Here is a 27,645-nt window from a genome sequence, read left to right as displayed (position 1 = left end):
AATCCCAAATCCCAACCCCAAATCCCAAACCCCAAATCCCAAATCCCAAACCCCAATCCCCCAAACCCCAAACCCCAAACCCCAAACCCCAAACCCCAAACCCCAAATCCCAAATCCCAAACCCCAATCCCAAACCCCAATCCCAAATCCCAAATCCCAAATCCCAAACCCCAAACCCCAAATCCCAAATCCCAAATCCCAAATCCCAAACCCCAAACCCCAAATCCCAAATCCCAAACCCCAAACCCCAAACCCCAAATCCCAAATCCCAAATCTCCAATCCCAAATTCCCAAACCCCAAACCCCAAACCCCAAATCCCAAACCCCAAATCCCAAACCCCAAACCCCAAACCCCAAACCCCAAACCCCAAACCCCAAATCCCAAACCCCAATCCCAAACCCCAAATCCCAATCCCAATCCAAAATCCCAAATCCCAAACCCCAAATCCCCAAATCCCAAATCCCAAATCCCAAATCCCAAACCCGAAATCCCAAATCCCAAATTCCCAAACCCCAAACCCCAAACCCCAAATCCCAAACCCCAAACCCCAAACCCCAAATCCCGAATCCCAAACCCCAAATCCCAAATCCCAAACCCCAAACCCCAAATCCCCAATCCCAATCCCAAATCCCAAATCCCAAATCCCAAATCCCAAATCCCCAAAATCCCAAATTCCCAATCCCAAACCCCAAACCCCAAATCCCAAATCCCAAACCCCAAACCCCAAATTCCCAATCCCAAACCCCAAACCCCAAATCCCAAACCCCAAACCCCAAACCCCAAACCCCAAACCCCAAATCCCAAACCCCAAACCCCAAACCCCAAACCCCAAACCCCAAACCCCAAACCCCAAATCCCAAACCCCAAACCCCAAACCCCAAACCCCAAACCCCAAACCCCAAACCCCAAACCCCAAACCCCAAACCCCAAACCCCAAATCCCAATCCCAAACCCCAAACCCCAAATCCCAAATTCCCAATCCCAAATCCCAAATCCCCAAACCCCAAACCCCAAACCCCAAACCCCAAACCCCAAATCCCAAACCCCAAACCCCAATTCCCAATCCCAAATCCCAAATCCCAAACCCAAAACCCCAAACCCCAAACCCCAAACCCCAAATCCCAAATCCCAAACCCCAAACCCCAAACCCCAAACCCCAAACCCCAAATCCCAAATCCCAAATCCCAAACCCCAAACCCCAAATCCCAAATCCCAAACCCCAAATCCCAAATCCCAAACCCCAAACCCCAAACCCCAAACCCCAAACCCCAAACCCCAAATCCCCAATCCCAAATCCCAAATCCCAAACCCCAAATCCCAAATCCCAAATCCCAAATCCCAAACCCCAAACCCCAAACCCCAAACCCCAAATCCTAAACCCCAAATCCCAAATCCCCAAATCCCAAATCCCAAATCCCAAACCCCAAACCCCAAACCCCAAACCCCAAATCCCAAATCCCAAACCCCAAACCCAAATCCCAAATCCCCAAATCCCCAATCCCAAATCCCAAATCCCAAACCCCAAATCCCAAATCCCAAATCCCAAATCCCAAACCCCAAACCCCAAACCCCAAACCCCAAATCCTAAACCCCAAATCCCAAATCCCCAAATCCCAAATCCCAAACCCCAAACCCCAAATCCCAAACCCCAAACCCCAAACCCCAAACCCCAAACCCCAAATCCCAAACCCCAAACCCCAAATCCCAAACCCCAAACCCCAAACCCCAAACCCCAAATCCCAAACCCCAAATCCCAAACCCCAAATCCCCAATCCCAAACCCCAAACTCCAAATCCCAAACCCCAAACCCCAAATCCCCAATCCCAAACCCCAAACCCCAAACCCCAAACCCCAAACCCCAAACCCCCAATCCCAAACCCCCAATCCCAAATCCCAAATCCCAAACCCCAAATCCCAAACCCCAAATACCCCAAACCCCAAATCCCAAATCCCAAACCCCAAACCCAAATCCCAAATCCCCCAAACCCCAAACCCCAAACCCCAAACCCCAAACCCCAAACCCCAAACCCCAAAAAAACCCCAAAAAAACCCCAAACCCCAAACCCCAAACCCCAAACCCCAAACCCCAAATCCCAAACCCCAAACCCCAAACCCCAAACCCCAAACCCCAAATCCCAATCCCAAATCCCAATCCCAAACCCCAAATCCCAAATCCCAAATCCCAAATCCCAAATCCCAAATCCCAAATTCCAAATCCCAAACCCCAAATCCCAAATCCCAAATCCCAAATCCCAAACCCCAAATCCCAAACCCCAAATCCCAAATCCCAAACCCCAAACCCCAAACCCCAAACCCCAAACCCCAAATCCCAAATCCCCAAACCCCAAACCCCAAATCCCAAACCCCAAATCCCAAATTCCCGTTCCCAAATCCCAAACCCCAAACCCCAAATCCCAAACCCCAAATCCCAAATCCCAAATCCCAATCCCGTTCCCGTTCCCGCACTCACTGTCGCACACGAAGGGTTTGTCCCTCTCCTCCAGCACCGCGTCCACCCTCCTCTTCATCACCAGCCCGTACGCCTGTGGATGGACGGACGGACGGACAACTGTCCAGCTGTCCGGCTGTCCATCTGTCCATCTCTCTGTCCATCTGTCCACATGTCCATCTGTCTGTCCATGTGTCCATCTGTCCACATGTCCATCTGTCCATCTGTCCATCTGTCTGTCCACATGTTCACATGTCCGTCTGTCCACATGTCCATCTGTCCATCTGTCCATCTGTCTGTCCACGTGTCCAGCTGTCCATCTGCCCAGCTGTCCACATGTCCATCTGTCTGTCCCCATGTCCACATGTCCGGCTGTCCATCTGTCCATCTGTCCATCTGTCTGTCCACATGTCAATCTGTCCATCCACATGTCCATCTGTCTGTCCACATCTCCATCTGTCCATCCACGTGTCCATCTGTCCATCTGTCCATCTGTCCATCCACGTGTCCATCTGGCCATCTGCCCATCTGTCCGGCTGTCCCACCGTCTGTCTGTCCACGTGTACGGCTGTCCACATGTCCGGCTGTCCATCTGTCTGTCCACATGTCCATCTGTCCATCTGTCCATCTGTCCATCTGTCCATCTGTCTGTCCATCTGTCCACATGTCCATCTGTCCATCTGTCCACATGTCCGGCTGTCCATCTGTCTGTCCACCTGTCCAGATGTCCGGCTGTCCATCTGTCCATCTGTCCATCCACGTGTCCATCTATCTGTCCATCTGTCCACATGTCCAGCTGTCCATCTGTCCATCCACGTGTCCATCTGTCCACATGTCCATCTGTCTGTCCATATGTCCACATGTCCAACTGTCCATCTGTCTGTCCCCATGTCCACATGTCCAGCTGTCCATCTGTCCATCTGTCTGTCCACATGTCCATCTGTCTGTCCACATGTCCACATGTCCATCTCTCCATCTGTCCATCCACCTGTCCATCTGTCCAGCTGTCCATCTGTCCATCTGTCCATCTGTCTGTCCACATGTCCACACATCCGGCTGTCCATCTGCCCATCCACGTGTCCATCTGTCCACATGTCCATCTGTCCATCTGTCTGTCCACATATCCACATGTCCGGCTGTCCACGTGTCCATCTGTCCACATGTCCAACTGTCCGTCCACGTGTCCATCTGTCCATCTGTCCGACTGTCCCACCGTCTGTCTCTCCATGTGTCCATCTGTCCGGCTGTCACTTGGTCAGTCGGTCAGTCCATTGCTCAGTCGGTCAGTCAGTCAGTCGGTCAGTCCATCCATCGGTCAGTCCATTGGTCAGTGGGTCAGTCCATTGGTCACTCGGTCAGTCCATTGGTCACTCGGTCACTCCCCAGTCACTCGCCTGTCAGTCAGTCACTCGGTCAGTCCATTGGTCACTCGGTCAGTCCATTGGTCAGTTGGTCAGTTGGTCAGTCCATCCTTCGGTCAGTCGGTCAGTCCATTGGTCAGTGGGTCAGTCGGTCACTTGTCAGTCAGTCGGTCACTTGTCAGTCAGTTGGTCACTCGCCGGTCACTTGTCGGTCACTCGTCAGTCAGTCAGTCAGTTGGTCACTCACCGGTCAGTCGGTCACTCGCCGGTCAGTCGGTCACTGTCCGGTCACTCAGCGGTCACTCACCGGTCAGTTGATCACTCTCCAGTCACTCACCGGTCAGTCCGTTACTCACCGGTCACTCTCTGGTCAGTCAGTCACTCACTGGTCACTCACCAGTCACTCGGTCAGTCGGTCACTCTCTGGTCACTCTCCGGTCAGTTGGTCACTCTCTGGTCACTCTCCGGTCAGTTGGTCACTCTCCAGTCACTCACCGGTCAGTCGGTCACTGGCCGGTCACTCCCCGGTCAGTCGGTCACTCACTGGTCACTCTCCGGTCACTTTGCGGTCACTCTGTGGTCAGTCAGTCAGTCGGTCACTCTCCGGTCACTCATTGGTCAGTCGGTCACTCACCGGTCACTCTCCAGTCAGTCGGTCACTCACCGGTCACTCTCCGATCACTCACCGGTCAGTCGGTCACTCACCGGTCACTCATTGGTCAGTCGGTCACTCGGTCAGTCCATTGGTCACTCAGTCAGTCCATTGGTCAGTCGGTCACTCGTCGGTCAGTTGGTCACTCTCCGGTCACTTGGTCAGTCCATTGGTCACTCACCGGTCACTCGGTCACTCTCCGGTCACTGACCGGTCAGTCAGTCACTCGTCGGTCACTCTCCGGTCACTCTCCGGTCACTCTCCGGTCACTCACTGGTCAGTCGGTCACTCTCTGGTCACTCTCTGGTCAGTCGGTCACTCTCCGGTCACTTGCCAGTCAGTCCATTGGTCAGTCGGTCACTCTGTGGTCACTCTCCGGTCACTCACCAGTCAGTTGGTCACTAGGTCAGTCCATTGGTCAGTCGGTCACTCTCCGGTCACTCTGCGGTCACTCTCTGGTCACTCTCCGGTCACTCTCCGGTCAGTCGGTCACCGGTCACTTGTCGCTTAGTTGGTCACTCAGTCAGTCCATTGGTCAGTGGGTCAGTCTCCGGTCACTCACTGGTCAGTTGGTCACTCACCGGTCAGTCCGTCACTCACCGGTCAGTTTGTCACTCACTGGTCAGTTGGTCACTCTCCGGTCACTCTCTGGTCACTCAGTGGTCACTCAGTGGTCAGTCGGTCACTCTCCAGTCAGTCTCCAGTCAGTTGGTCACTCTCCAGTCACTCACTGGTCAGTTGGTCACTCACTGGTCACTCACTGGTCACTCATTGGTCAGTCAGTCACACACTGGTCAATCATCGGTCAGTCGGTCACTCTCTGGTCACTCATTGGTCAGTTGGTTACTCGGTCAATCCATTGGTCACTCAGTCAGTCCATTGGTCACTCAGTCAGTCCATTGGTCAGTTGGTCACTCACTGGTCACTCACCAGTCAATCGGTCACTCTCTGGTCACTCTCCGGTCACTCGCCAGTCAGTCCACTGGTCAGTTGGTCACTCTCTGGTCACTCAGCGGTCACTCACTGGTCACTCAGTGGTCACTCAGTGGTCACTGGGGTCACTGACCTTGCCCTTGGCCCGGTTCTTGCGCCGCGGGGTTTCATCGTCCGGTTCATCCCCGTCGGGATCCTGCGGGAACTCGGGGGGGGGCGGCTTCTAATCGGGAATTTGGGAATTCCAAATTTGGGAATTCGGGAATTCGAGAATTCCAAATTTGGGAATTCCGGGATTCGGGAATTCCGGGAATTCGGGATTTGGGAATTCCGGATTGGAAATTGGGGAATTGGGGATTTGGGATTTGGGATTTGGGAATTGGGAATTGGGAATTGGGAATTGGGAATTCCGGATTCGGGATTGGGAATTCGGGATTTGGGAATCGGGAATTTGGGAATTCCGAGAATTCGGGATTTGGGAATTCCGGGATTTGGGAATTCCGGGAATTCCAAATTTGGGAATTCCGGGATTTGGGAATTTGGGGATTGAGAATGGGAATTCCGGATTGGAAATTCGGGATTTGGGAATTTGGGATTTGGGATTTGGGGATTTGGGATTTGGGGATTTGGGATTGAGAATTGGGGAATTCGGGATTTGGGAATTCCGGATTTGGGATTGGGGATTTGGGATTTGGGATTCGGGATTTGGGAATTCGGGATTTGGGATTTGGGATTTGGGATTTGGGGATTTGGGGATTGCCGGATTTGGGAATTTGGGATTTGGGAATTGGAGATTGGGAATTGGGGATTTGGGATTTGGGGATTGGGATTTGGGGATTGGGGATTTGGGAATTTGGGATTGGGATTTCTGAATTTGGGAATTGGGGATTGGGAATTCGGGATTGGGAATTTGGGAATTGGGGATTTGGGAATTGGGGATTTGGGAATTCCAGATTTGGGATTTGGGAATTGGGGATTTGGGAATTGGGAATTGGGAATTCGGGATTGGGAATTTGGGAATTTGGGAATTCCGGATTGGGAATTCGGGATTGGGAATTCGGGATTTGGGATTTGGGGATTTGGGATTTGGGATTTGGGATTTGGGAATTCGGGATTGGGGATTGGGGATTGGGAATTTGGGATTTGGGATTGGGGATTTGGGAATTCGGGATTGGGGATTGGGGATTGGGAATTCCAGATTGGGAATTGGGCATTGGGATTTGGGGATTTGGGATTTGGGGATTTGGGATTGGGGATTTGGGATTGAGAATTGGGGAATTCGGGATTTGGGAATTCCGGATTTGGGATTGGGGATTTGGGATTTGGGAATTCCGGATTTGGGAATTTGGGATTGGGGATTTGGGAATTCGGGATTTGGGATTTGGGAATTGGGGATTGGGGATTGGGGATTTGGGAATTGGGGATTTGGGAATTCCGGATTTGGGATTTGGGAATGGGAATTCGGGAATTCCAAATTTGGGAATTCGGGATTGGGATTTGGGGATTGGGGATTTGGGAACTGGGGATTGGGAATTCCAGATTTGGGAATTCAAGATTTGGGATTTTGGGATTGGGAATTCTGGATTGGGAATTCCGGATTTGGGAATTCCAGATTGGGGATTTGGGGATCGGGAATTGGGGATTGGGAATTGGGAATTTGGGATTTGGGATTTGGGAATTTGGGGAATTCGGGATTTTTGGGAATTCGGGAATTTCGGATTTGGGAATTCGGGATTTGGGAATTTGGGAATTCCGGATTGGGAATTCCAGATTTGGGATTTGGGATTTGGGAATTTGGGAATTCCAAATTTGGGAATTCCAGATTTGGGATTTGGGATTTGGGATTTGGGAATTGGGAATTGGGGATTGGGAATTGGGGATTTGGGATTTGGGATTGGGGATTGGGATTGGGAATTGGGAATTTGGGAATGGGGAATTTGGGATTTGGGGCAAAATTCAGGACTTTTGGGGAAATTGGGGATTTTGGGGTAATTCGGGGGAATTCAGGATTTGGGGGAAAATCAGGGACATTGGGGTTCGGGAGAAAATCTGGGAATTTGGGATTTGGGGGAAATTGGGGGAAATTGGGGGAAATTGGGGAAAATTGGGGGAAATTGGGGAAAATTGGGGGAAATTTGGGTTTGGGGGAAAATCGGGGGAATTTGGGATTTGGGGTAAATCGGGGGAGTTCAGATGAATTTGGCATTTTGGGGAGAAAATTGGGGGAATTTGGGATTTTGGGGAAATTCAGGTTTTGGGGGAAATTTGGGATTTTTATGGAATTTGGGATTTTGGGGGAATTGGGGATTTTTCCAGAAAATTTGGGATTTGGGGCGAAATTTGGGATTTTGGGGGAAATTTGGGATTTTGGGGGAAATCTGGGATTTTGGGGGAATTGGGGATTTTTCCGGAAAATCTGGGATTTGGGGCGAAATTTGGGATTTGGGGGCAAATTCAGGATTTTGGGGGAATTGGGACATTTTGGGGGAATTGGGACATTTTGGGAGGATTTGGGAGTTGGGGGAAATTTGGGATTTTGGGGGAATTGGGGATTTTGGGGGAATTGAGGATTTTTCCGGAAAATCTGGGATTTGGGGTGAAATTTGGGATTTGGGGGCAAATTCAGGATTTTGGGGGAATTGGGACATTTTGGGGGAATTGGGACATTTCGGGAGGATTTGGGAGTTGGGGGAAAATTCAGGATTTTGGGGAAAAGTCAGGATTTTGGGGAAAACTCGGGATTTTGGGGGAATTCGGGATTTTGGGGGAATTCGGGATTTGAGGGGAAATTCGGGATTTTGGGGGGAATTTGGGAGTTGGGGGAAAGACGGACGGACACGGGACGGACGGACAGACACGGGACGGACACGGGATGGACAGATGGACACGGGATGGACACGGGACGGACACGGGACGGACACGGGATGGACAGATGGACACGGGATGGACACGGGATGGACACGGGATGGACACGGGATGGACAGATGGACACGGGACGGACAGATGGACACGGGATGGACGGACAGACACGGGATGGACACGGGATGGACACGGGATGGACACGGGATGGACAGACGGACACATGGATGGACACACGGACACATGGATGGACAGATGGGCACACGGACATAGAGACGCATGGACACACAGATGGACACACAGATGGACACACGGACGGACAGATGGACGGGCACACGGATGGACAGATGGACACATGGATGGACACACGGACAGATGGACACACGGACACACAGATGGACACATGGACACACGGATGGACAGGTGGACACACGGATGGACACACGGACACGCGGATGGACAGACGGACACACGGATGGACACACGGACGGACAGATGGACACATGGACGGACACACGGACGGACACACGGATGGACAGATGGACACACGGACACACGGACACACAGATGGACACACGGACAGATGGACACACGGATGGACACATGGACGGACAGACAGACGGACATACGGATGGACAGATGGACACACGGATGGACACACGGATGGACACACGGATGGACACACGGACACACAGATGGACACACGGATGGACACACGGACAGACACACGGACACACAGATGGACACACGGACACACGGACAGACACACGGACACACGGACAGATGGACACATGGACAGATGGACACATGGACAGATGGACACACGGATGCACGGACACACAGACACACAGATGGACACACGGATGGACAGATGGATGGACAGACGCACAGACGGACAGACGGACAGATGGACACACAGATGGACACACGGACGGACACACGGACACATGGACACACGGATGGACACACGGACACACGGATGGACACACGGATGGACAGATGGACACATGGACACATGGACACACGGACACACGGATGGACACACGGACACACGGATGGACAGATGGACACACGGATGGACAAATGGACACACGGATGGACACACGGATGGACACACGGACGGACACACGGATGGACAGATGGACACACGGATGGACAGATGGACACACGGATGGACAGATGGACACACGGACACACGGATGGACACACGGATGGACACACGGATGGACACACAGATGGACACACGGATGGACACACGGATGGACACACAGACGGACAGATGGACACACGGATGGACACACAGATGGACAGATGGACACACGGATGGACACACAGATGGACAGATGGACACATGGATGGACACACGGATGGACACACAGATGGACAGATGGACACACGGATGGACACACGGATGGACACACGGACGGACACACGGATGGACAGATGGACACACGGATGGACAGATGGACACACGGATGGACACACAGACGGACACATGGATGGACACACGGATGGACACACGGATGGACACACGGACACACGGACACACGGATGGACACACGGATGGACACACGGACGCACTGACCGGTCCCTCGGGGGTCCCCTCCTCGTCGCGGCTCTCGGGGGTCTCGGCGCTCAGCAGCACCGGGACGGACACACGGATGGACAGATGGACACACGGACACACGGATGGACACACGGATGGACACACGGACACACAGACACACGGATGGACACACGGACACACGGATGGACACACGGATGGACACACGGACACACAGACACACGGATGGACACACGGACACACGGATGGACACACGGATGGACACACGGATGGACACACGGACACACAGACACACGGATGGACACACGGACACACGGATGGACACACGGATGGACACACGGATGGACACACGGACACACAGACACACGGATGGACACACGGACACACGGATGGACACACGGATGGACACACGGATGGACACACAGATGGACACATGGATGGACACACGGATGGACACACAGAGAGACACACAGACGGATACACGGATGGACACACGGATGGACACACGGATGGACACACGGACACACAGACACACGGATGGACACACGGACACACGGATGGACACACGGATGGACACACGGATGGACACACAGATGGACACATGGACGGACACACGGACACACGGATGGACACACGGATGGACAGATGGACACATGGACGGACACACGGACACACGGACACACGGATGGACACACAGATGGACACACAGATGGACACACGGACGCACTGACCGGTCCCTCGGGCGCCCCCTCCTCGTCGCGGCTCTCGGGGGTCTCGGCGCTCAGCAGCACCAGGATGGACACACGGATGGACACACAGACACACGGATGGACACACAGATGGACACACGGACACACGGATGGACACACGGACACACTGACCGGTCCCTCGGGGGTCCCCTCCTCGTCGCGGCTCTCGGGGGTCTCGGCGCTCAGCAGCACCGGGACGGACACACGGACACACGGATGGACACACGGACACACGGATGGACACACGGATGGACACACGGACACACGGATGGACACACGGATGGACACACGGATGGACACACGGATGGACACACGGATGGACACACGGATGGACACACGGACAGACACATGGACACACAGACGGACACACGGACACACGGATGGACACACGGATGGACACACGGATGGACAGACGGATGGACAGATGGACAGACGGACAGACGGACACACGGACGCACTGACCGGTCCCTCGGGTGCCCCCTCCTCGTCGCGGCTCTCGGGGGTCTCGGCGCTCAGCAGCGCCTCCAGGACGGGCCCCTCGGGCAGCGACCCCTCCTTCCGCAGCGGCGCCTCGCAGTCTGCGGCCGGACACGTCAGCACGGACACGCCATGGACACGCCACGGACACAGCACGGACACAGCACGGACACGGCACCAACACGCCACCGACACGCCACCGACACGCCATGGACACGGCCGGGATGTGCTCCAGACACACCCCGGACACACTCCGGACACTCCGGACACATTCTAAACACGCTCCAAACACGCTCTGGACACACTCCAGACACACTGGACACACCACGGACATGCCCCGGACATGCCCCGAACACGCTCCGGACAACCCGGACACTCCCCGGACACGCTCCGGACACACTCTGGACACTCAGGTCACATTCCGGACACGCTCTGGACACTCTGGACACGCTCCAGACACACCCCGGACACGCTCCGGACACGCTCTGGACACTCCTGACACGCTCCAGACACGCCCCGGACACTCCGGACACGCCCTGGACACTCCGGACACACCCCGGACACGCTCCGGACACGCTCCGGACACGCTCCGGACACTCCGGACACATTCTAAGCACGCTCCGGACACGCTCTGGACATGCTCCAGACACTCCAGACACACTCTGGACACGCTCCGGACACACTCTGGACACTCCAGCCATCCTCCAGCCACTCCTCTCACCCTCTGGCCACCCCTCCAGCCCCTCCGGCCACCCTCCGGCCACTACATCCCCTCTGGCCACTCCAGCCAACCTCTGACCACCCCTCCGGCCACCCTCTGACCACCCTCCGGCCACTCCGGCCACCCTCTGACCACCCTCTGACCACCCTCTGGCCGCTCTGACCACCCTCTGACCACCCCTCTGACCACTCCGGCCACCCCCTGACCACCCCTCCGGCCACTCCGGCCACCCTCTGACCACCCCTCCGACCACCCCTCCGGCCACCCTCTGACCACTCCGGCCACCCTCTGACCACCCTCTGACCACCCTCTGACCACCCCTCCAGCCCCTCCGGCCATTCCAGCCCCTCCAGCCCCTCCGGCCACTCCGGCCACTCTGACCACTCCAGCCACCCCTCTGACCACCCCTCCAGCCACCCTCCAACCCCTCTGGCCACCCTCTGACCACCCCTCCGGCCACCCTCTGACCACCCCTCTGACCACTCCGGCCACCCTCTGACCACCCCTCCAGCCCCTCCGGCTACCCTCCAGCCACTCTGACCACCCTCCGGCCACCCTCCGGCCACCCTCTGACCACCCCTCCGGCCACTCCAGCCCCTTTGACCACCCTCTGACCACCCTCCAGCCCCTCCGGCCACCCTCTGACCACCCCTCCGGCCACTCCGACCCCTCTGGCCACCCCTCCAGCCACCCTCTGGCCACCCTCCGGCCACTCCGGCCGCGGTCACTCACATGGCCGCAGCCGCGGGGCCTCGAGGATGTTCAGGCGCCGCTTCTTTCGCCAGCAGCGGGCGGGGTACGAGTAGATCTGACCCGGGGACAGGCCTGGGGGCACGGCCGGAGAGTGACCACTGCGCCCCGAGTGACCAGAGTGACCCCAGAGTGACCACAGGGACCCCAGAGTGACCACAGGGCCACCAGAGTGACCACAGGGACCCCAGAGTGACCACAGGGCCACCAGAGTGACCACAGCATCATCAGAGTGAATATAAAACCCTCAGAGTGACCACTGCGCCCCGAGTGACCACAGGGCCACCAGAGTGACCACTGATCCCCCAGAGTGACCACAGTGCTCCCAGAGTGACCACAGGGCCACCAGAGTGACCACAGGGCCACCAGAGTGACCACAGCGCCACCAGAGTGACCACAGGGCTCCCAGAGTGACCACAGTGCTCCCAGAGTGACCACAGGGCCCCCAGAGTGACCACAGGGCCATCAGAGTGACCACAGCATCGTCAGAGTGACTATAAAACCCTCAGAGTGACCACAGCACCCCGAGTGACCAGAGTGACCCCAGAGTGACCAAAGCGCCCCCAGAGTGACCACAGTGACCCCAGAGTGACCACAGGAACCTCAGAGTGGCTATAGAACCCCGAGAGTGACCACTGCGCCCCGAGTGACCACAGGGACCCCAGAGTGACCACAGTGACCCCAGAGTGACCACAGGGCCCCCAGAGTGACCACAGCATCCTCAGAGTGACACCAGAGTGACCACTGTGCCCCGAGTGACCACAGTACCCTCAAAGTGACCAGAGTGACCCCAGAGTGACCACAGTGCCCCCAGAGTGACCACAGGAACCTCAGAGGGACCACAGGAACACCAGAGTGACCACTGCGCCCCGAGTGACCAGAGTGACCCCAGAGGGACCACAGAGCCCCCAGAGTGACCACAGTGCCCCCAGAGTGACCACAGAGCCCCCAGAGTGACCACAGAGCCCCCAGAGTGACCACAGTGACCCCAGAGTGACCACAGGGACCCCAGAGTGACCACAGCACCCCCAGAGTGACCACAGCACCTCCAGAGTGACCACTGCGCCCCGAGTGACCAGAGTGACCCCAGAGTGACCACAGGGACCCCAGAGTGACCACAGTGACCTCAGAGTGACCACAGGGCCCCCAGAGTGACCACAGGGCCATCAGAGTGACCACAGTGACCTCAGAGTGACCACAGTGACCCCAGAGTGACCACAGTGCACCCGGAGTGACCACAGTGACCCCAGAGTGACCACAGGGCCCCCAGAGTGACCACTGCGCCCCGAGTGACCACAGGGCCACCAGAGTGACCACAGCACCCCCAGAGTGACCACAGGGCCACCAGAGTGACCACAGTGACCCCAGAGTGACCAGAGTGACCCCAGAGTGACCACGGAACCCCCAGAGTGACCACAGTGCTCCCAGAGTGACCACAGTGCCCCCAGAGTGACCACAACATCGTCAGAGTGACCACAGTGCCACCAGGGTGACCACAGAATCCTCAGAGTGACCACAGCACCCCCAGAGTGACCACAGGGCCACCAGAGTGACCACAGTGACCCCAGAGTGACCAGAGTGACCCCAGAGTGACCACGGAACCCCCAGAGTGACCACTGATCCCCCAGAGTGACCACAGCACCCCCAGAGTGACCACAGCGCCCCCAGAGTGACCACAGGGCCACCAGAGTGACCACAGCACCCCCAGAGTGACCACAGCACCCCCAGAGTGACCACAGGAACCTCAGAGTGACCACAGTGACCCCACACTGACCACAGTGACCCCAGAGTGACCACTGATCCCCCAGAGTGACCACAGTGCCCTCAGAGTGACCACAGTGCCCCCAGAGTGACCACAGCGCCCCCAGAGTGACCAGAGTGCCCCCAGAGTGACCACAGCGCCCCCAGAGTGACCACAGCACCCCCAGAGTGACCACGGAACCCCCAGAGTGACCACAGGGCCCTCAGAGTGACCACAGCGCCCCCAGAGTGACCACAGGGCCCCCAGAGTGACCACAGTGCCCTCAGAGTGACCACAGTGCCCCCAGAGTGACCACAGTGACCTCAGAGTGGCCAAAGTGCCACCAGAGTGACCACAGTGCCACCAGAGTGACCACAGTGCCCCCAGAGTGACCACAGTGACCTCAGAGTGGCCAAAGTGCTCCCAGAGTGACCACAGGGCCCCCAGAGTGACCACAGTGCCCCCAGAGTGACCACTGATCCCCCAGAGTGACCACAGTGCCCCCAGAGTGACCACAGCACCCCCAGAGTGACCACAGAACCCCCAGAGTGACCACAGTGACCTCAGAGTGGCCAAAGTGCTCCCAGAGTGACCACAGCACCCCCAGAGTGACCACAGCACAACCAGAGTGACCACAGTGCCCCCAGAGTGACCACAGTGCCCTCAGAATGACCACAGCATCCTCAGAGTGACCACAGCGCCCCCAGAGTGACCACAGTGCCCCCAGAGTGACCACAGTGACCTCAGAGTGGCCAAAGTGCTCCCAGAGTGACCACAGTGCCCCCAGAGTGACCACAGTGACCTCAGAGTGACCACAGAACACCCAGAGTGACCACAGCACCCCCAGAGTGACCACAGTGACCTCAGAGTGACCACAGAACACCCAGAGTGACCACAGCATCCCCACACTGACCACAGCACCCCCAGAGTGACCACAGTGCTCCCAGAGTGACCACAGTGCCCCCAGAGTGACCACAGACCCCTCAGAGTGACCACAGTGCTCCCAGAGTGACCACAGTGCCCCCAGAGTGACCACAGTGACCTCAGAGTGACCACGGTGACCTCAGAGTGACCACAGCGCCCCCAGAGTGACCACTGATCACCCAGAGTGACCACTGCGCCCCGAGTGACCACTGATCCCTCAGAGTGACCACAGCACCCCCAGAGTGACCACAGTGACCCCAGAGTGACCACAGCGCCCCCAGAGTGACCACAGTGCCACCAGAGTGACCACAGGGCCCTCAGAGTGACCACAGAGTGACCACTGCGCCCCGAGTGACCACTGATCCCCCAGAGTGACCATAGCACCCCCAGAGTGACCACAGTGCCCCCACACTGACCAGAGCGCCCCCAGAGTGACCACAGTGACCTCAGAGTGACCACAGCGCCCCCAGAGTGACCACAGGAACCTCAGAGTGACCACAGATCCCCCAGAGTGACCACAGTGCCCCGAGTGACCACAGTGCCCCCAGAGTGACCACAGTGACCCCAGAGTGACCACAGTGCCCCCAGAGTGACCACAGCACCCACAGAGTGACCACAGAACCCCCAGAGTGACCACAGTGCCCTCAGAGTGACCACAGTGCCCCCAGAGTGACCACAGTGCCCTCAGAGTGACCACAGGGCCCTCACACTAACCACAGAACCCCCAGAGTGACCACAGAACCCCCAGAGTGACCACAGAACCCCCAGAGTGACCACAGAACCCCCAGAGTGACCACAGAACCCCCAGAGTGACCACAGTGCCCCCAGAGTGACCCTGACCCCCCAAACTGACCCTGACCCCAAACTGACCCTGACCCCAAACTGACCCTGACCCCCCAAACTGACCCCGACCCCCCAAACTGACCCTGACCCCAAACTGACCCTGACCCCAAAGTGACCCTGACCCCAAACTGACCCCAAACTGACCCTGACCCCAAACTGACCCTGACCCCAAACTGACCCCAAACTGACCCTGACCCCAAACTGACCCTGACCCCCCAAACTGACCCTGACCCCAAACTGACCCCAAACTGACCCTGACCCCAAACTGACCCTGACCCCAAACTGACCCCGACCCCAAACTGACCCTGACCCCAAACTGACCCCAAACTGACCCTGACCCCAAACTGACCCCGACCCCAAACTGACCCCAAACTGACCCTGACCCCAAACTGACCCCAAACTGACCCTGACCCCAAACTGACCCTGACCCCCCAAACTGACCCTGACCCCAAACTGACCCTGACCCCAAACTGACCCTGACCCCAAACTGACCCCCCAAACTGACCCCAAACTGACCCTGACCCCAAACTGACCCCAAACTGACCCTGACCCCAAACTGACCCTGACCCCCCAAACTGACCCTGACCCCAAACTGACCCCAAACTGACCCTGACCCCAAACTGACCCTGACCCCAAACTGACCCCAAACTGACCCTGACCCCCCAAACTGACCCCGACCCCAAACTGACCCCAAACTGACCCCAAACTGACCCCAAACTGACCCTGACCCCCCAAACTGACCCTGACCCCAAACTGACCCCAAACTGACCCTGACCCCAAACTGACCCTGACCCCCCAAACTGACCCTGACCCCCCAAACTGACCCTGACCCCAAACTGACCCTGACCCCCCAAACTGACCCTGACCCCCCAAACTGACCCTGACCCCCCAAACTGACCCTGACCCCAAACTGACCCTGACCCCAAACTGACCCCAAACTGACCCCAAACTGACCCTGACCCCCCAAACTGACCCTGACCCCAAACTGACCCCGACCCCCCAAACTGACCCTGACCCCAAACTGACCCTGACCCCAAACTGACCCCGACCCCAAACTGACCCTGACCCCAAACTGACCCTGACCCCCCAAACTGACCCTGACCCCAAACTGACCCCAAACTGACCCCAAACTGACCCTGACCCCAAACTGACCCCGACCCCAAACTGACCCTGACCCCAAACTGACCCTGACCCCAAACTGACCCTGACCCCAAACTGACCCTGACCCCAAACTGACCCTGACCCCCCAAACTGACCCCAAACTGACCCTGACCCCAAACTGACCCTGACCCCAAACTGACCCTGACCCCAAACTGACCCTGACCCCCCAAACTGACCCTGACCCCCCAAACTGACCCTGACCCCAAACTGACCCTGACCCCAAACTGACCCTGACCCCAAACTGACCCCGACCCCCCAAACTGACCCCGACCCCAAACTGACCCTGACCCCCCAAACTGACCCTGACCCCAAACTGACCCTGACCCCAAACTGACCCCGACCCCAAACTGACCCTGACCCCCCAAACTGACCCCGACCCCAAACTGACCCTGACCCCCCAAACTGACCCTGACCCCAAACTGACCCTGACCCCAAACTGACCCCAAACTGACCCCAAACTGACCCTGACCCCCCAAACTGACCCTGACCCCCCAAACTGACCCTGACCCCAAACTGACCCTGACCCCAAACTGACCCCGACCCCCCAAACTGACCCTGACCCCAAACTGACCCTGACCCCAAACTGACCCTGACCCCAAACTGACCCTGACCCCCCAAACTGACCCTGACCCCCCAAACTGACCCTGACCCCAAACTGACCCCAAACTGACCCTGACCCCAAACTGACCCCAAACTGACCCCAAACTGACCCCAAACTGACCCTGACCCCAAACTGACCCTGACCCCAAACTGACCCTGACCCCAAACTGACCCCAAACTGACCCCAAACTGACCCTGACCCCAAACTGACCCTGACCCCCAAACTGACCCCGACCCCAAACTGACCCTGACCCCAAACTGACCCTGACCCCCAAACTGACCCTGACCCCAAACTGACCCTGACCCCCCAAACTGACCCTGACCCCAAACTGACCCTGACCCCAAACTGACCCTGACCCCAAACTGACCCCAAACTGACCCTGACCCCAAACTGACCCTGACCCCAAACTGACCCTGACCCCAAACTGACCCCAAACTGACCCTGACCCCAAACTGACCCCAAACTGACCCTGACCCCAAACTGACCCTGACCCCAAACTGACCCCCCAAACTGACCCTGACCCCAAACTGACCCTGACCCCAAACTGACCCCAAACTGACCCTGACCCCAAACTGACCCTGACCCCAAACTGACCCTGACCCCAAACTGACCCTGACCCCAAACTGACCCCGACCCCAAACTGACCCTGACCCCCCAAACTGACCCTGACCCCAAACTGACCCTGACCCCAAACTGACCCTGACCCCAAACTGACCCCGACCCCAAACTGACCCTGACCCCCCAAACTGACCCTGACCCCAAACTGACCCTGACCCCAAACTGACCCTGACCCCCCAAACTGACCCTGACCCCAAACTGACCCTGACCCCAAACTGACCCTGACCCCCCAAACTGACCCTGACCCCAAACTGACCCTGACCCCAAACTGACCCTGACCCCAAACTGACCCCGACCCCAAACTGACCCTGACCCCCCAAACTGACCCTGACCCCAAACTGACCCTGACCCCAAACTGACCCTGACCCCCCAAACTGACCCTGACCCCAAACTGACCCTGACCCCAAACTGACCCTGACCCCCAAAATCACTTTGACCCCAAACTGACCCTGACCCCCCAAACTGACCCTGACCCCCCAAACTGACCCCAAACTGACCCTGACCCCCATTCCCGGGGGTCTCTCCCCATCCCGGGGGTCCCGAGGGTGTTCTGGGGGTCTCTCCCCATCCTGAGGGAGGTCCCGGGGGTCTCTCCCCATTCCGAAGGGGCTCCCGAGGGGGGTCCCGGGGCTCTTTCCTCATCCCGAGCGGGGGTTCCGGGGGGTCCCGGGGGTCCTGGGGGTCTTGGTGGGGGTCTCAGGGGTCCCGGGGGTCTCAGGGGGTCCCGGGGGTCCCGGGGGTCTCACCAGGGCGGCGGTGGGCTCTCTCCATCCAGATGTAGGAGTTGCTCTGGGCCCTCCCTAACCCGGGGGTCTCTCCCTAACCCTGGGGGTCCCAGGGGTCCCGAGGGGGTCTCGGGGGTGGCGGGGGTCTCTCCCCATCCCGGGGGTCCCGAGGGGGTCCCGGGGGGGTCCCCAGGGGGGGTCCCGGGGGTCTCTCCCCATTCCCGGGGGTCTCTCCCCATCCCGGGGGTCTCTCCCCATCCTGAGGGGGGTCTCGGGGGTCCCGGGGGTCCCGGGGGTCCCGGGGGTCTCACCGGGGCGGCGGTGGGCTCTCTCCATCCAGATGTAGGAGTTGCTCTGGGCCCTCCCCAACCCCGGGGGTCCTGTGGGTCCCTCCCTAACCCGGGGGTCCCCAGGGGGGTCCCGGGGGTCTCTCCCCATCCCGAGGGGGTCCCGGGGGTCCCGGGGGTCCCGGGGGTCCTGGGGGTCCCGGGGTTCCCGGGGGGGTCCCGGGGGTCCCGGGGGTCCCCAGGGGGGTCCCGGGGGTCTCTCCCCATCCCGAGGGGGTCCCGGGGGTCCCGGGGGTCCCGGGGGTCCTGGGGGTCCCGGGGTTCCCGGGGGGGTCCCGGGGGTCCCGGGGGTCCCGGTGGGTCCCGGGGGTCTCTCCCCATCCCGAGGGGGGTCCCGGGGGTCCAAGGGGTCCCGGGTTGGGGGTCCCGGGGGTCTCTCCCCATCCCAGGTTGGGGGTCCCAGGGGTCCTTCCCCATCCCGGGGGTCTCTCCCCATTCCGAGTTGGGGGTCCCGGGGGTCTCTCCATCCCGATGTAGGAGTTCCTCCGGTCCCTCCCCATCCCGGGGGTCCTGTGGATCCCTCCCCATTCCCGGGGGTCTCTCCCCATCCCGAGGGGGTCCCGGGGGTCCAAGGGGTCCCGGGTTGGGGGTCCCGGGGGTCTCTCCCCATCCCAGGTTGGGGGTCCCAGGGGTCCTTCCCCATCCCGGGGGTCTCTCCCCATTCCGAGTTGGGGGTCCCGGGGGTCTCTCCATCCCGATGTAGGAGTTCCTCCGGTCCCTCCCCATCCCGGGGGTCCTGTGGATCCCTCCCCATTCCCGGGGGTCTCTCCCCATCCCGAGGGGGTCCCGGGGGTCCCGGGGGTCCCGGGGGTCTCACCGGGGCGGCGGTGGGCGCGCTCCATCCAGATGTAGGAGTTGCTCTGGGCCCTCCCCAACCCCGGGGGTCTCTCCCCAACCCCGGGGGTCTCTCCCCATCCCGGGGGGGTTCCGGGGGTCCCGGGGGTGGTCCCGGGGGTCTCTCCCTTTCCCGGGGGGGTCCCGGGGGTCCCTGGGGGATTCCCGAGGGTCTCTCCCCATCCCAAGGGGGGTCCCGGGGGTCTCTCCCCATCCCGGGTTGGGGGTCCCGGGAATCTCTCCCCATTTCCGGGGGTCTCTCCTCATCCTGGGGGGCGGTCCCGGGGAGGGTCCCGGGAATCTCTCCCCATTTCTGGGGGTCTCTCCTCATCCCGGGGGGGTCCCGGGGGTCCCGAGGGTCTCTCCTGATCCTGAGGGGGTCCTGGGGGTCTCTCCCCATCCCGGGTTGGGGGTCCCGGGGGTCTCTCCCCATTTCGAGGGGGGTCCCGGGGGTCCCGAGGGGGGTCCCGGTGGGGGTCCCGGGGGTCCCGGGGGTCTCTCCCCATCCCGGGGGTCTCACCGGGGCGGCGGTGGGCTCTCTCCATCCAGATGTAGGAGTTGCTCTGGGCCCTCCCCAACCCCGGGGGTCCTGTGGGTCCCTCCCCAACCCTGGGGGTCCCGGTGGGTTCCGGGGGTCCCGGGGGTCCCGAGGGGGGTCCCGGGGGTCCCGAGGGGGTCCCGGGGGTCCCGGGGGTCTCACCGGGGCGGCGGTGGGCGCGCTCCATCCAGATGTAGGAGTTGCTCTGGGCCCTCCCTAACCCGGGGGTCCCTCCCCATCCCGGGGGTCTCTCCCCACCTTGGGGGGGGTCCCGGGGGTCTCTCCCCATCCCGGGTTGGGGGTGCCGGGGGTCTCACCGGGGCGGCGGTGGGCTCTCTCCATCCAGATGTAGGAGTTGCTCTGCGCCACGCCGGTCTGCGCGTCCAGGAAGGGCAGGCGGAGGCTGCGCTCGGCGCAGAGCCGCGCGTTGTAGCTGCGGCAGTGCTCCAGCGCCTCGCGGTAGAACTCCTCCCCGAGGCTGTGGGGGCAGCGCCTGAACCCCAAAATCCAACCAAAATCGCCCCGAAATACCCCCAAAATCCGCCCAAAAATCCCCCCAAAATGCGCCCCGAAATCCCCACAAAATCCCCCAAAAATGCGCCCCGAAATCCCCACAAAATCCAGCCCAAAATGCGCCCCGAAATCCCCCAAAATCAGCCCCAAAATCCAGCCAAAATCCAACCCAAAATGGCCCCAAAATCCAACCCAAAATCCTCCCCAAAATCCTCCCGAAAATTAACCCCAAAATCCGCCCCAAAATCCGCCCAAAATCATCCCCAAAATCCTCCTCAAATATGCCCCCAAATCCTCCCCAAAATCCCCCCAAAATCCGCCCCAAAATCCGCCCCAAAATCCAACCCAAAATCCAACCCAAAATACACCCCAAAATACCCCCAAAATCCAGCCCAAAATCCGTGAACTACGCCCCAAAATCCCCCCAAAATCCTCCCCCAAATATGCCCCAAAATCCAACCCAAAATCCAGCTCAAAATACCCCCAAAATCCGCCCAAAATCCGCCCAAAAATACGCCTCAAAATGCGCCCCGAAATCCCCTCAAAATCCGCCCAAAATCGCCCCAAAATACCCACAAAATGCTCCTGAAAATCCGTGAACTACGCCCCAAAATCCAACCAAAAATCCGCCCCAAAATCCGCCCGAAAATCCATCCCAAAATCCGTGAACTACGCCCCAAAATCCCCCCAAAATAGGCCCCAAAATCCAGCCCAAAATGCGCCCCGAAATACCCCCAAAATACCCCCAAAATCCGCCCAAAAATCCGCCTCAAAATACGCCCCAAAATACCCCCAAAATCCAACCCAAAATGCGCCCCGAAATGCCCACAAAATCCATCCCAAAATCGCCCGAAAATACCCCCAAAATGCTCCCGAAAATCCGTGAACTACGCCCCAAAATCCAACCCAAAATACGTCCCAAAATCCCCCCAAAATCCAGCCCAAAATACCCCCAAAATCCAACCCAAAATGCGCCCCGAAATCCCCCCAAAATCCTCCCTCACATACGCCCCAAAATCTGCCCCAAAATCCTCCCCAAAATCCACCTCAAAATCAACCCCAAAATCTGCCTCAAAATCTGCCTCAAAATTCGCCCCAAAATCCACCCCAAAATCCAGCCCAAAATACGCCCCGAAATACCCCCAAAATACCCCCAAAATCCCCCCAAAATCCAACCCAAAATACCCCCAAAATACCCCCAAAATCCACCCAAAAATCCGCCTCAAAATCCACCCCAAAATCCGTGAACTACGCCCCAAAATCCCCCCAAAATCAGCCCCAAAATCCGCCCCAAAACCCGCCCCAAAATCCCCCCAAAATGCTCCTGAAAATCCATGAACTACGCCCCAAAATCCAACCCAAAATGCGCCCCAAAATCCCCCCAAAATCCTCCCTCACATACGCCCCAAAATCCTCCCAAAATCCTCCCCAAAATCCCCCCAGAATCCTCCCCACATCCGCCTCTAAATCCTCCCCAAAATCTGCCACAAAATACCCCCAAAATCCGCCCCAAAATCCGTGAACTACGCCCCAAAATCCAACCCAAAATACCCCCAAAATACCCCCAAAATCCACATCAAAATACGCCCCGAAATCCCCCCAAAATCCTCCCCAAAATCTGCCCCAAAGTCCCCCCAAAATCCTCCCAAAAATCCACCCCAAAATCAGCCCCAAAATCCGCCCCAAAATCTGCCCCAAAATCCAACCCAAAATGAGCCCCAAAATCTGCCTCAAAATCTGCCCCAAAATCCGTCCCAAAATCTGCCCCAAAATCCAACCCAAAATACGCCCCAAAATCCCCCCAAAATCCACCCAAAAATCAGTGAACTACGCCCCAAAATCCACCCAAAATACCCCCAAAATCCTCCCGAAAATCCAGCCCGAAATACGCCCCAAAATCCCCCCAAAATCCCCCCAAAATATGCCCCAAAATCCGCCTCAAAATGCGCCCTGAAATTCCCGCAAAACCAGCCCCAAAATGGCCCCAAAATACCCCCAAAATCCAGCCCAAAATCCTCCCCAAAATCCTCCCCAAAATCTGCCCCAAAATCCTCCCCAAAATACGCCCCAAAATCCAACCCAAAATCCTCCCCAAAATCTGCCACAAAATCAACCCAAAAATCAACCGCAAAGTCCACATCAAAATCCGCCCCAAAATCCGCCCCAAAATCCCCCCAAAATCCGCCCCAAAGTCCTCCGAAAAATCTGCCCCAAAATCCTCCCCAAAATCTGCCCCAAAATCCGCCCCAAAATCCGCCCCAAAATTCACCCCAAAATCCGCCCCAAAATCCTCCCCAAATCCGCCCCAAAATCCACCTCAAAATCCGCCCCAAAATCCGCCCCAAAATCCTCCCAAAAATCTTCCCTAAAATCCCCCCAAAATCCCCCCAAAATCCGCCCCAAAATCTTCCCCAAAATCCTCCCCAAAATCTGCCCCAAAATCCAACCCAAAATCCGCCCCAAAATCTTCCCCAAAATCCAACCCAAAATCTGTCCCAAAATCCCCCCAAAATCCAACCCAAAATCCAACCCAAAATCCACCCAAAAATCCGTGAATTACGCCCCAAAATCCCCCCAAAATCCTCCCCAAAATCCGCCCTAAAAATCCCCCCAAAATACACCCCAAAATCCGCCCCAAAATCGCCCCAAAATCCAACCCAAAATACGTCCCGAAATCCCCACAAAATCCGCCCTAAAATCTGCCTCAAAATCTGCCCAAAATCTGCCCCAAAATCCTCCCCAAAATCCTCCCCAAAATCCGCTCCGAAATCCTCCTCAAAGTCCGCCCCAAAATCTGCCCCAAAATCCCCCCAAAATCCGCCCCAAAATTCTCCCCAAAATCCCCCCAAAATCCGCCCCAAAATCCGCCTCAAAATTAACCCCAAATCCACCTCAAAATCCGCCCCAAAATCCGCCCCAAAATCCGTCCCAAAATTCGCCCCAAATTCTTTCCCAAAATTGGCCCCAAAATACGCCCCAAAATCCACCCCAAAATCTGCCCCAAAATCCTTCACAAAATCCTCCCCAAAATCCACGAAATCCACCCCAAATCCACATCAAAATCCGCCCCAAAATCCCCCAAATCAGCCCAAAACACCCCAAAATCGCCCCGGGGATTCCCAAAATCCCCCGGGACACCCCAAAATCCCGGATCGGAACCTGGACCGGGACCGGGATCAGAACTGGGATTGGGACTGGGACCAGGATTAGAACCGGGACCGGGATTAGAACCGGGATTGGGACCAGGTTTGGGACTGGGATCAGAACCGGGATTGGGACCAGGACCGGGATCAGAACCAGGATTGGGACCGGGATCAGAACCGGGACCAGGATCAGGTTTGGGATCAGGATCAGAACCGGGATTGGGATCAGAACCGGGATTGGAACCGGGACTGGGACTGGGACCGGGATCAGAACCGGGACCGGGATCAGGTTTGGGATCGGGATCAGAACCGGGATTGGGACCAGAACCGGGATGGGGACCAAGATTGGAATCAGGACTGGAACGGGATTGGGATTGGGACCGGGACTGGGACATGGATCGGGACTGGGACCGGGATCAGAACCGGGATCGGGACTGGGACTGGGATCAGAACCGGGATATGGACTGGGATCAGAACCGGGACAGGGATTGGGACTGGGACCAGGACTGGGACTGGGATTGGAACCGGGATCAGAATTGGGACTGGGACTGGCACTGGGATCAGAACCGGGACCAGGTTTGGGACCGGGATCAAAACTGGGAACGGGACTGGGACATGGATCGGGATTGGGATCAGAACCGGGATTGAGACCGGGATTAGAACCGGGATTGGGATCAGGTTTGGGACTGGGATTGGGATCAGGATCAGAACCGGGATTGGGAACAGAACTGGGACCAGGATTGGGACTGGGACCGGGATCAGAACCGGGAGTTGGACCAGGATTGGGATCTGGATCAGAACCGGGATTGGGACTGGGACCTGGATCAGAACCAGGATTAGGATCAGGTTTGGGATCAGGATCAGAACTGGGATTGGGACCGGGATCAGAACCGGGACCAGGATCAGGTTTGGGATCATGATCAGAACTGGGATTTGGACCGGGATTGGGACCGGGACTGGGACCGGGATTGGGATCAAGTTTGGGACCGGGATCAGAACCGGGACTGGGGCCTGAACCGGGATGGGGACCAAGACTGGAATCAGGATTGGAACTGGGATTGGGATCGGGACCGGGACTGGGACCAGGTTTGGGACCAGGATCAGAACCGGGAACGGGACCGGGACTGGGACCGGGATTGGGTCCAGGATTAGAACTGGGACTGGGACCAGGATTGGGAATGGGATTGGAACTGGTACTGGGACCGGGATCAGAACCGGGACCGGGATCAGGTTTGGGATCGGGAACGGAATTGGGACCAGGATTGGGACTGGGAACGGGATCAGAACCGGGACTGGGACTGGGACTGGGACCGGGATCAGAACTGGGATTGGGATCAAGTTTGGGATCAGGATCAGAACCAGGATTGGGACCAGGATTGGGACTGGGACCAGAACTGGGACCGGGTCAGAACTGGGACCGGATCAGAACCGGCATTGGGACTGGGACCGGCACCAGGACCGGGACCGGGATCAGAACCGGGACTGGGACCAGGTTTGGGACTGGGATTGGGATCAGGATCAGAACCGGGATTGGGAATGGGATTGGGACCGGGATTGGGACTGGGACCGGGATCAGAACCGGGAGTTGGACCAGGACCGGGATTGGGATCAGAACCGGGACTGGGGCCAGAACCGGGCCAGGGACCAAGATTGGAATTGAGACTGGGATTGGGAATGGGATTGGGACCGGGACTGGGATTGGGATCAGAACCGGGATTGGGACTGGGACCAGTATTGGGACTGGGATCAGGACTGGGACCGGATCAGAACTGGGACCAGGACCAGAACCAGAACTGGGACTGGGACTGGGATTGGGGCCGGGATTGGAATGGGATGGAGCCGGAACCGGGATTGGAATCAGACCTGGGACCGGGACAGGGACCAGAACCGGGACCGGGACCAGGACAGGGATCAGAACCGGGACCGGGATCACAGGGGATGGAGGGTCCGGGTCAGAACCGGGTCAGAACCGGGACCGGGATCACCGGGAATGGAGGGTCCGGGTCAGAACCGGATCAGAACCGGGATCAGAACCGGATCAGAACCGGGACTGGGATGGGATTGGGATCAGAACCGGATCAGAACCGGATCAGAACCGGGACTGGGATGGGATTGAGATCAGAACCGGATCAGAACCGGATCAGAACCGGGACTGGGATGGGATTGGGATCAGAACCGGATCAGAACCGGGATCAGAACCCGGACTGGGACCCCGCCGGTACCGGATCAGATCCCGGTACCGGGTCCCCATCCCGGTACCGGGTCCCTCCCTGCCGGTACCGGGTCTCGGCTCCCGGTGGGTCCCTCCCCAGCAGAGCCACGGCTCCGTTTCTGCCGGTACCGGGTCCCCATCCCCTCCCGGTACCGGTACCGGGGCTCCCATCCCCTCCCAGTGCCGGTACCGGTACCCCCATCCCCTCCCGGTACCGGTACCGGACCCCCATCCCCTCCCGGTGCCGGTACCGGTGGTCTCCCATCCCCTCCCGGTGCCGGTACCGGGGGTCTCCCATCCCCTCCCATCCCCGGTACCGGGGTTCCCATCCCCTCCCATCACCGGTAACGGTACCCCCATCCCCTCCCGGTACCGGTACCGGTACCCCCATCCCCTCCCGGTGCCGGTACCGGTGGTCTTCCATCCCCTTTCCATCACCGGTAACGGGGCTCCCATCCCCTCCCGGTGCCGGTACCGGAGCCTCCATCCTGTCCAACCACCGGTACCGGGGGTCTCCATCCCCTCCCATCACCGGTGCCGGTATCCCCATCCCCTCCCGGTACCGGTACCCCCATCCCCTCCCGGTACCGGTTCCCCCATCCCCTCCCGGTACCGGTACACCGAACCCCTCCCGGTACCGGCACCGGTTCCCACCCCGCCCCCGCCGCCGCCGCGCCGGTGCCGTGGCCGGTGCCGGGGCGGTGCCGGGGCGGTGCCGGTGCCGGGGCGGTGTCCCGGTGTCCCGGTGCCGGTGTCCCGGTGCCGCGCTCACCATTTGAGGGGTTTGTGCAGCGCCGTGGCCATTTTGCGCCGCTCCGCGCTCGGGGAGGGGGCGGCGGGGCTGAACCCCCCCTCCCCTCCCCCGCTGCCCTCCCCAAATCCCCCCAAACCGCCCCAAAATCCCCCCCGAGACCCCCGCCCGCCCCGCC

General features: G+C 58.6%; 2 protein-coding genes across 4 annotated transcripts in view; both read right to left on the bottom strand.

Annotated features, from left to right (window-relative positions):
- The window catches only part of LOC115492993 (zinc finger protein neuro-d4-like), a 58,027-nt gene extending 30,399 nt beyond the window's left edge, over nt 1-27,628 (bottom strand). Inside the window, exons 1-6 of one of the 3 annotated variants that reach the window (XM_072920978.1) lie at nt 27,489-27,628; nt 21,166-21,326; nt 12,499-12,591; nt 11,031-11,146; nt 5,530-5,619; nt 2,472-2,544 (exon numbers count right to left, since the gene is read on the bottom strand). In XM_072920978.1, the coding sequence (XP_072777079.1) occupies nt 2,472-2,544; nt 5,530-5,619; nt 11,031-11,146; nt 12,499-12,591; nt 21,166-21,326; nt 27,489-27,520 (565 nt within the window). In that variant the 5' untranslated portion in view covers nt 27,521-27,628. Of the gene's footprint in view, nt 1-2,471; nt 2,545-5,529; nt 5,620-9,840; nt 10,270-11,030; nt 11,147-12,498; nt 12,592-21,165; nt 21,342-27,488 lie in introns of those variants that run through there. The other 2 variants (XM_072920977.1, XM_072920976.1) reach the window with 2 other exon arrangements.
- The window catches only part of LOC121468955 (uncharacterized), a 2,238,800-nt gene that overhangs the window by 269,590 nt on the left and 1,941,565 nt on the right, over nt 1-27,645 (bottom strand). The window lies entirely within an intron of this gene.

This window comes from Taeniopygia guttata, chromosome 34, assembly GCF_048771995.1.
Source record: "Taeniopygia guttata chromosome 34, bTaeGut7.mat, whole genome shotgun sequence".
NCBI lineage: Eukaryota > Metazoa > Chordata > Aves > Passeriformes > Estrildidae > Taeniopygia > Taeniopygia guttata.
The sequence above is the reverse complement of the archived record's forward strand: the minus strand, read 5'-3'. Positions and strand labels throughout refer to the sequence as shown.